The sequence below is a fragment of the Poeciliopsis prolifica genome, unplaced genomic scaffold (genome assembly GCF_027474105.1).
Source record: "Poeciliopsis prolifica strain line A6 unplaced genomic scaffold, Auburn_PproV2 SCAFFOLD025, whole genome shotgun sequence".
Lineage (NCBI taxonomy): Eukaryota > Metazoa > Chordata > Actinopteri > Cyprinodontiformes > Poeciliidae > Poeciliopsis > Poeciliopsis prolifica.
Window position 1 is genome coordinate 7,261,111 of NW_026562400.1, and position 10,407 is coordinate 7,271,517.

At 36.3% G+C, this 10,407-nt stretch overlaps 1 protein-coding gene across 1 annotated transcript; it reads right to left on the minus strand.

The window, feature by feature from the left end:
- Positions 1-362: 362 nt before the first annotated feature.
- hamp (hepcidin antimicrobial peptide) lies at positions 363-2,125 on the minus strand. Its single transcript, XM_055047347.1, has 3 exons — positions 1,071-2,125; positions 893-970; positions 363-729 (listed from the first exon to the last, which is right to left on the minus strand). The coding sequence occupies exons 1-3, from the start codon at positions 1,155-1,157 to the stop codon at positions 625-627; spliced, it is 270 nt and encodes an 89-aa protein (XP_054903322.1). The 5' UTR covers positions 1,158-2,125; the 3' UTR covers positions 363-624.
- Positions 2,126-10,407: the final 8,282 nt, after the last annotated feature.

Sequence of the window (10,407 nt, forward strand, 5' to 3'; positions counted from 1 at the left end):
CCAATGTCTGACAACAGATTTTTTTTTTTCTGGTCTTTGGTTTGACATGATCGTAGTTACAAAGACTTTAGATTGCATTGAAGATGTGCAGACTCTCATAGATGTATCTCAGATTAAAATTAATTTTATGGTTGCAAAACAGTTTGACTTATAATCATGTGATGTGTGTCTGTGAGCTGTCTTCAAGCTTCCAACTCTAATTACATCTGTTCACCTGTGTAGCTGTATTAACTCTCTTTTTATAGCTTTTGGTTTCTCCAGCGCTTTGGATATGTCAGACTGACGTTATTTATTTAAAGCACATTTAGCAAAGATATGTTTCTGTTGCTTGACTCAATATAAATGACATAAAACCCTTTTGGCAGTGTATTCAGATGTATTTTATTCAACATGAAACAATTTTCAGTAAGAAATAGATCCATATGTGTGAGAAATGTGTCTTCTTTAAAAAGTTAAAAAGTTGAAGTAGCCTATACAAAATAAATAGAAAAAAAATACTTGATTTGTCTTTGCTGCTCCAGGATTCATTTTGCTTAAAAAATGTATTTTAGAAAATGCAATGAAAGGAGGGGTCTTGAAAAATAAAACAATAAATTAGAGAGTGGTGGTCGTCGCTCATGACACTCAGAACCTGCAGCAGAAACCACAGCCTTTGTTCTTGCAGCAGTTGCAGCAGTAGCGACACAACGAAAGGTGACTCTGGCGCTTTTCCCTGACATGTTTTGGCATCTGTGTGAAAGACAAGAGACATGAACAAAGTGTCACCAGCAGCACTTCCTTCTCTATCTGTGTTTGAGAGAGGACAAGGCTGCTCTGTGGGGAAAACAGCATCCACTTAAACTTTAATTTGCTCGTGGTAATTGGCTTAATTCATTCAGTCAATTGAACATACCATCCACGATTCCATTGACACCTCTTGATGTGCCTCAACTGGAGTGTCATTGCCCCCTGCCTCCTCCAGCTCTCCGACCTGTTAATGAATTATGCACATTTAAGAGTCACATCTATTCTTCCTGACAAAACATTTGGAGCTGACAAGTAAGAGAGGTGAATTTGAGTTAAATTCTTACCCCAGTGAACGGGATGGCAGAGCACTGCACAATGCAAATAAAGGCGAGCACGAGTGTCACTGCAACTGCAATGCTGAATGCCTTCATTTTGGCTGAGGTTATAAGTCCTTTGAAGATTAGAGCTGATGGGTCTTCTTTCGCATGGGTGTCAGGCCAACGCAGAGCACCACTGCGTCCTGAATTATTGCTTTGCTTCAGAGACGGATGCCGATTCTCAACTGGATTTCTTCAGATCTTTGGCCGATCCTTTCAGCTCTTCTCGCATCTGTGAGTTGAATATGCAGAGAGCGTAGGAATTTATACACTCATGGGCCCGGTGTTGCCTCATCTCCGCTGGAGGCCCTGCCCATTCCTGGCAGCTGTTACCTAACTCCACTGGGGAAGTTTTGACCTCCTCATTCCTCTTCATCCTTCTGCACTTCTGCAATCCTAGGGGGGATTTCTCCAAACTATCTCTTTTTTTAATGTTTGTCTTTTCTCTCTCTGAGACAGCATGTAATTCCACACTTGAACAATATTTTTTTTTAATGATACACATATATGTGCAATATGTATTCAGTAACAGAGGCTATCAATAGAACAGATCTTACAGAAACAGTGGAGATTTCCCAGCAAAAGGCTGACACTGCACAGGTCGTTCTAGTGCATGGATGACTGAGCCGAGTCCATTTCGACCCAGGATATTCTTCATGACAGTGAACCAGCCGCTTTGGAATATCCATAGCTCAGTCTAAAGGATGTAATTACAACCTCTCAAATGGACTAATTAGCCCTGATTTTCGACATGTTCAGATTTTGCATAATGTGTGGGAACCTGTAGTTGAACCAAATTAAATCCTTTCGAGAGCAGTGACTGGTAGTGAGGATTAAAAAGCTCCATTTGGGAGTCAAGGTGTTTTAATATGTATTAGTTAAAGATGAGGAAAGTAATAAAATTAGGCATATTCTGTTCAAGCAGCAGAAAATTAGGATTGTTTGAGATGTTTCACTGTAAAATCTTAATGCTAGTGCTTTTTAAAGAATCACATTATTTATTTATTTATTTATAATTTCAAAGCTAAAAGCTCCATACATAAAAGATGAGTCCTTGTAAAATCTTCACAGAATCAAAATTTTGCCTTTGGCATTATCAACATATATATCACATTTAAAACAAGTAGTTTTAATTTCCGAATACTTTTATTAATATTCCACACTGTCAATCAAAAACAAATAAGGATCACAAAAAAGTCCATAAATCCTAAAGAAATGCCAGGCCAACCAAATCTTTGTTGTGATTTTGAGGTAAAATATCCATGTAGGAAAAAAGTGTCTGTATTCTTATTATATAGTCAAATATTGATAGAAAAAAAGAAAAACTTCTAAAAGGTGTCTTCAGATTGGTTATTCGAAAGTTATTTAAATTTTCAGATTTTTTTTTTCCATGTATATCATAATGTAGAAGACGCAGTAAAGAACATCGTAGAACTGATGGTACATATTCCTGCTTCCTTGAAGACAAAGGAAGCAGGGACATATTAAAATATTGCCTTATTAGGAAAATATTAATAAAATAATCATCAGCCCTGCAGGAGGGCTCAGGCCTGTTTAATAACCATGGAATCATGATAATAACAGCCACTGTTCTGAATTCATCACAATTATTTCGACTCATATTTGGAAGGCAGTGACAAACAACTAGAGATTAATTAACCTTTTTGTGAAAGAAATCTCCTCCCCAACAACATCAGGCTGTGAATTAATGCAGAATCAATGCAGCTAAAAATGATAACAGCAAAATACAAAGGTGCAAACTGATAAACGGTGAGCCGTGCTTGCTGATATTAATCAGAGACCATTTGAATTCTCATTATACCTTCAAAGTATTTTTCAAACTAACTCAGCCGACTCAATTAAGGTACAACAGGTTGCAGGATTTCTGCGCCAGCCTGTCTCGTTCGCTGATAACCCTGCTGGCCCATGTGCTTGCTTTGGGTGACCACATCGTCAGTGTCAACAAATACAATCAGGGATGGCTCCATGTCTGTTGGAATCTGTCCATCATTTTGTAGCATTCAGTGAGAATCAACATATTGCCACCACTGTCAGAGATTCATATTGTTTCTGTGGAACAGAGGGTTCTGCTTCACTGTTTGCACTTGCGTAGGATGTCCACTTATGTGAAACATTTGCGTGCCAGGATTCATAGTGTGTGACTCGACTCATGTGATGTGAATGTGACCATTTTCAACCACAGCAAAACAAAAAATAAAAATAAAAATAAATGGATATTAAGGGTGTCTTGTAAACTAGAAAAAGCAAGAAATGGATATACTATTGACTTTCACAGGAAAGTCCAGCGTCTCTGATGAGGCCATCATCAGCGACCTGCTGGCCAAACAAAACCAGGCACCAGAATGGCGGACAGATTCACCTCAGCAGGCGCCACTCCGCCTTTTCTCTCTCAATCGAGGGCATTGCCCCCGTCTGTCCCTGTTTCATCTATGTCCTCTATCCATGTCCCTGTCCGCCGCCCCATGTACCAGGCACTGTTACACATGTTTATCTTTTCTTAAAAACGGCACATAAACACATCACTAACACCTGAATCACAGAACAAATAGAACCAAATTATTTTCCCCACATGCAATTGTGATGTTTTTGCCCCCCAGCAACCTTAAAGAAGTAATGACACATTGTAAATCCAGAGTTTGCTAATCATTGCTGGGATTTCCCCACATGTAGCTGAACATGAGAAATTTTGCAGTGTCTTGACAGGAACTTCCAAAATACAACAGAGGGTGAATGGCTTTGAACAAGAATGGGAAGAGGATCCTCAGAACTTTCCCTGCATAAAAATATCTGCATGGGAAGTAAAATGATATCATAAACTGAGATACATGTGAAATATGCATTCAAATCAAAAGCAGGCTTAAAGATTATGAGCTTAGTGTGATTTTATAAAACTTTAAGTTAGTTCTCGGTTTCTTTTACATTTCTACATGACTATAAAGTTTAAATCCATCAACGGTTTGATGACTAATAAAAATGTATTTATGTCTTTCTCTCTCTCTCTCATCCTGTCTTTTCCTTTCTTCCTTCCTTCCTTTTTTCAAGCTTGAAAGTACATCATAATTGCAGACTGCTGCCAATAAAAGTCTGAATGACTTTTTCGAGATCTTTCAGCCTCATGAACAACCACAGCATGACATTACGTTAGAGTGGCGAGACCGCTGCTATTCTACTCAACTTCTTGATGTATGATTTAACACTAAAATCCCTTTCTAATGCACCCTTTTAGTGTGTTAAAATGGAAAATGCTTTACTTATATCTTTTTTATTATTCCGGTCAGCTGTCATTTTATTCAAACTAGGAAGATGAATGTTATAATTTACTCCTTATGGAGCAGTTAAAGCATTTTGATTATACTGGTTTTGCAGAGGGTGCTACTTAGAGTTTGAAGCCCCGAGGTAAATCATAAAAATATAAAAACATTAGAAATTGAGGTTTTTTTTTAAAATCAGTAAGTATTCTAAAATTACAAACAATTTTCAAGTACTTTACGGTAAGTCTTTAAAGAAAAGAAAAAAGCTTGTCTGGTGTGTTTTTATTAGGCATTTGTCTTCATTTTCTTTAATTTTCCTTCTGTCTTAGACATTATATTTATTTCCATACGTGAAACTAAGAAATATGAAAATGTTGAAAACATAAAAGTACCCAAAGAGTGACAATGTCATGCCAGGAATACAACATAAGCAGAAACAACAGTTTAGAGAACGTATAAACTAAAACTTAACCCAGGGATTTAAAATCAGTTTATGTTTTACTCATTAATGGTTTGACAGCACAACAGTAACAAAGTTGTTGCGATATGATTCAAAAGTCACCGCTGGTCTCATTGCTTAAACTACATATCTGTCTAGGGTTAGATTTCCTACAGCAGGCAGCTCAAGTTAATGCTACACATCAGGTGTGGAAGAGAAGTAAAAACATAGTGATACAGTCAAATGGCTTCAGCAGACAATTAGTCACTGCTGCAGCTAATCATCAAGGTTAACATGAAACAGAAATACTGTTAATAGATTGTGGGAAAAAAAGGAAGAAAAAAACACAATCAAATAAAATAAAAAAAAGCGTTTTATTACCTTTGGAACTAAAAACAACATCATCAGTTGCCTTTACGGTTTGTCTGACCTTTTTTTTCCTATAATTTGCATCTAACTATATTTTCTGCATATATTTAGATAAGGAAGATGACTCACTTCATCTGTTTCTGTGTTTCCAGTAAGGGGATACCATTCTTATACCATATTCCTGTTAAATAGTTTTTTGTCAAGAAAATCTAAATATAATAGTTCGGCTACCATTTGGAGCAGAAGCCCTTTAAGTGTTTTCCTTTGCTTTACTTGCTGCAGAGGGCTTTGTGTTGATTAAAATGTGCTCATTTGTTCAAAATCAGAATTTAAGCTGAGATTTCTCCAACCACTGTGGAGATCATGAGTTCCGATACACTTTGGCTCCGTGACATTTTAAATTTTTATCCCTTTGATATCAGATCAAAAGGGTGAGATATGAATCGTATGTTCTTAAGCTTCAAATTGGAGTCAAACATGTCTTTTAACATGTGCTAACAGTTTTCTCTGCCATTTTGATCAGGGCTCAAGATCAAACACAAGTCTCTGGTGGATCAGTAAAAAAAAATGAAACAGCTCTCGATCCTATCCGCAAGTTCTAACACAGCTGAGAAAAAAATTGCTTTGCAAAAAAGTTAGAACAACTCTTACTGTTCTGTTTGATCACCAAATATCTTAACTGCCGTTGAAAATAAATGAAAAATAATAAACAAATGATGGTAAAACTAAGCAGGCACCAAGTTCCAGAAGCCTGTATAACTATCCAGTAGCAACAGTTTAAAGTCGTCTGGATGACCTTGATTCTTTTTTAAAATCATTTCTCTTAATATTTGACGGTATGCTGGGATCATTGGACTATTGACCCAATTTATTCCAGGCTTCAGCTGTCAGACAGATGGCCTCACTGTCTCTAGACTCCAGAATAATTCGGGATACAGATGAGTCCAAGATCAGTTCAATGACAACAAGGTACATCATGTCCTGTGGCTGCAAAAAAACTCAACTTACTGCTTTAAAATGTTAAGTAGGACATGTTTGTGTGGATTTGCTATCTTTGGGTCTCATACACTCAGTGGGCCCTTTATTAGGTATCGGGGCAGTTCCATCAGAATTGCCTCAATTCTTAGTGGCACAGATTCATTAAGATGTAGAGATTCTTAGGGTTTTGGTCCAGGCAGACATGATGTCATTGTACAGTTGGTTCATATTTGTCACGTACACATCCAGGATGAGAAAATCCTTCATTCATCATATCCAATAGATGTTCTAATGCAGTGTTGCTCAATCTTCTGGGTGTTTGCCTGCTTTAACAAGTTTGCTTTCTATTGATGATTAATGGGCTTTTACTGAACTGTAATCATCTAAATCAGGAGTGTTAGTCAGGAAAAATCTAAACCATGCAGAGTGAATCAGAAATCTATTCAGATTCAAGTTTAACAGTAGTTTACAATGCATTCAGAAAGTGGAACAGCTATCTTAATGGAAATTCAGCAAAGTCTATGCAGAATAAGTAATATGGGCCTGATGATTCACTTTTTATAGGTACCAGCATATTATGGTGCTAAAGGGAATTAAATGACAGAAAGAACTCCAAAGAGGCCACTGGAAACACATTAGCAGATTTAGTTATCAGCTTTAGTCAAAAGAAATAGACATTTTAATAAAACAAAACATAAATGAGAAATTGCAAAAGTAATGGGAAAAAGAAAGGAAGCCAGGTTTTTCCATAAAATCAAAATAAAAATTGGAGAAATGAGAAGCACAGGGAGGAGGAGGAGAAAAGAGACAATAATTTCTGGTCTCAGATTTAGGCATACTGGGCTAAGTAGCACTCTTTTTAATTTGGTGAGACGTTGCAATGGTAAGTGTGAATACTGTGGAGTTGATGAGGCTGTAGAGCATGTTATGTTACACTGTGAAAATTACAAGGGTCAGACTGAGTGAACCAGACTCAAAGTTTCATGTTCTTAGTTGACAAAAGTGGCAGCCAGTGAGGATTTCTGCTGCTGTAGTGCAGATGTTTCAAGGGTCAATCAGTTGTGTTTTTAGTCCAGAGATGTTCTGCATACCCTGATTGTAACATGTGGTTATTCCAGCTGTTTTTGCCATTTCATCAATTCAGACCAGTCTGCCCATGTTCTTCCACAAAACTGGGTATTTTCTGTTTTTTGGAAATGGCTGACTTCAATCATCCCATTTCCATTCACAGTTTAAACCTAAGAAGGTCTTCTTCACTTATGGATGCCGGAATGCATCGCGCTACTGTACTGTGATTGCAAAAGACAAGCTGGGAACAAGTATTGCAGAATACTTTAGCAATATTTTTTGAAGCCCGTATTTGTTTATCCACAACACTCATCACTATAATAAATAAACTAATAAATGAACTTATTAGCAGTTGAAGAAATAGGTATACCTAATACAGTGGCAACTAAGTTTGTCGTTTCCACTTTGATCTTGTTTGGACGTTGCTTTGGAAATCCTCTGGATCCGTTTTAAAATCTTTAAGTTTCTTGTGTTAGAGCAATGTTCTCTCACAGCAAAACACTTTTACATTTGCTGTCTTTTTTGTGAGGCGACAGTCATTATCTTTAACATTTAGCTTCAAGGCTTCAAATCAGTAAACTTAAAAAAAATCTGTAAACTTATTTTTAAATGAATAAAATTCAAAAAAGAAAACATGTTAATGTCGAGGTGATTTGAAATACTGACGATCAGTTTGTGAAATTCTTCTGATTAAAAGAATCTGTCCAATAAAAGGCCAGATTCTTTATTTCGAAGCATTCATTTTGGCACAAATTTTGTAAAATGCACATTGAGATTCATTTTAAACCCTCAAAAACTGAGGAGTTTCCACATCCCATTTGTTTTGCTGCTGATGCTAATGACATAAACACAAGATGAAGTAAAAAGAAACATAAATCTATACGAGACTTGATTGAAAAGGATTTGAAGCCTTTTCCAAAAAAAAAAAAAAACTTTATAGAGAAAGAAATGTGAACCAGTTTGAGGCAGCAGTCAGCTCGCCCCTCTCGACCTGTAGCTAAGGAAGCACAAAGGTAAGAAAAAGCCTGCAGGGCATAAAATTGTGCCTTTTACAGTAGAATATTTTGGCCAGTATGACTTCAATAGAAATCAGTCAGCCATGCACTTGAAAAGATATGCTTTTAAACAAACACATACAGACCTTCATAGAGCATTCTCTGCAATAGTTTTGGTTCATTCTACAGGCAAATTATCACCACTGACCTCTGCATTAAATCCAATTAAAATTAATTTCAGCAATAACAATTCATAGCTCAAAGCTTTCCTCTTTCAATTAATATGTCAATTAATTGTAAGTGCATTATCAGAACCAAGGGGTGAAGGTCACATTCTCCAGTACTTGCCTCATATTATATTTGGGAAATAGCGCTCTTCGCATGGCATTTAATTTAACATTCCCAACCAAGTTTATTCAAAGTCATCTTTTTTCATTTTTTAGTTTGCGGTGAAAGAAGAGAGTTATCGAGACCAAGCGCATGCATGTCCCAATCTGGGAGGTACATAGGATCAGAGATCACCCACTTCAAACAGACACGGCGACACTCAGACGCCTGCCTGGTCGGCTGTGTATGTTTAAAGTTAGTGGAAAAAAAGACGAAGTGTAGAGCAGGAAAAAAGACGTACATTCAACAGTGGTTAACCCTAAAAATATAGTTTAAAAAGTCAAGACACTGCTGCTCTCAATGAGAAATAGAAATGTTTCATATCTCAGTCGCATGAAGAAATGAAATCTGACTTAAGTCAATTTTTCATTGACTGGTCTCTAAATTATGTGACGGTTTATTATGTGTTGAACAGTTTAACAGGAGGAGCCCACATTCTTTTAGAAAACGGTGTCCAAAAATATCACATTTGTTACTCTAGATTTGCTTTACAAATCTTGAATAATTCACACATCTAACCAGTGATTAGTTCATTCAAGCTACTTTATGTCCTCAAACGTGACAAACTATACTGAAAATTCTTAGCAATGGTTCAAATCCAATGATTATACTGAGAACCCTGGTAATGTGTTGGTTAAATAAAATGAATCTGAAAAGCAGTCTTTCTCTTGAGGTAAAAAAAAAAAAAAAAAGATACTTTTTTGAAGGATTCATGTCAAAATGTCTGCAATATGGATATGCTTTCATTGTTTTAGACAATGAAAAACAGCTTTTCCCCCCATGTTGCCTTATCACAAGTGCAAATTTCAATGTTCTACAAACATGTTTAAACTTGAAACTTTGGCAAAGAAGGAATAGGTTTTGATCTAAGCAATGTACATTTTTAGATCAAAACTTACTCATATGTTGAAAGATGAGCTCTATTAAATTCAGAAGCATGTGCAAAGTTAATTCATACTCAGAATGACTTACAGATGCAACTGTAATGAAAGATGGTTCTACGGATTTACACTTCTAAAATGTTTAAATAAATGTCAGTAGGCTTACCCTTCAGCAATCAGTGGTGGCCATAAAATTCCAATAATTCTTATTTGTGTTTATAAAATGTGATAAAGTTCAATGGTTCTGAACCATTGAACTTCATAAGTTCAATAGTTATGAAGTTGAATAACTTCATAACCATTGTGCAAGAAACTGCAACTGAGCTTTGCAGAGGGGTAGACTCAGTTTTTCAGTGGATGACCAATTACTCACTCTATAAACTCTAATAGATTTTGGAGAAGTTACAGAACTGTTACAGCTGCAGTAAATGTCCCAGATGCCATTAAGAAATCCCTTTGGTCTTTAAATTAGGGCTTAATATGAAATCCATTGGGATCACATTTTTAAATGATCCCATTGATGGATAAAAGTTTCATCTCGTGGGGAGATGGAAGACATAAAAGTGAATGAGTTTTTTTCCTTTTTTGTTTTTTAACAGCTGATTTGTTAAAACAAATCAGAATACAGCTTTAAGTTCTTTTAATTATAATTCACTTCATGCAGCACCACCCTTGAGATTACATTTGAATAAATAAACTTTCTAAAGTCTTGGAGTTGAAGAGTTGTGAGGAAATTAATTAAATGATCTCTTCCTATCCCACCCAAAATATAACACTTTTTTTTTTTTTATCTCTGGTGCTAATTAACAGCCTGGAACATAAGAAGGTCAGCCTCAGATTCACAACAGAAATAACACATTTTAATCCGTCTCTCTAAAGGCTGAGCAAGGACAATAAACCACAACCAATCAAGGC

Coding starts and splice junctions, on each gene's coding strand:
- hamp (XM_055047347.1), bottom strand. CDS start 1,157: ATGAAGGCATTCAGCATTGCAGTTGCAGTGACACTCGTGCTCGCCTTT. Junction 971..1,070: donor CTGCCATCCCGTTCACTGGG/GTAAGAATTTAA, acceptor ATTCATTAACAG/GTCGGAGAGCTGGAGGAGGC. Junction 730..892: donor TGTCAATGGAATCGTGGATG/GTATGTTCAATT, acceptor TCTTTCACACAG/ATGCCAAAACATGTCAGGGA.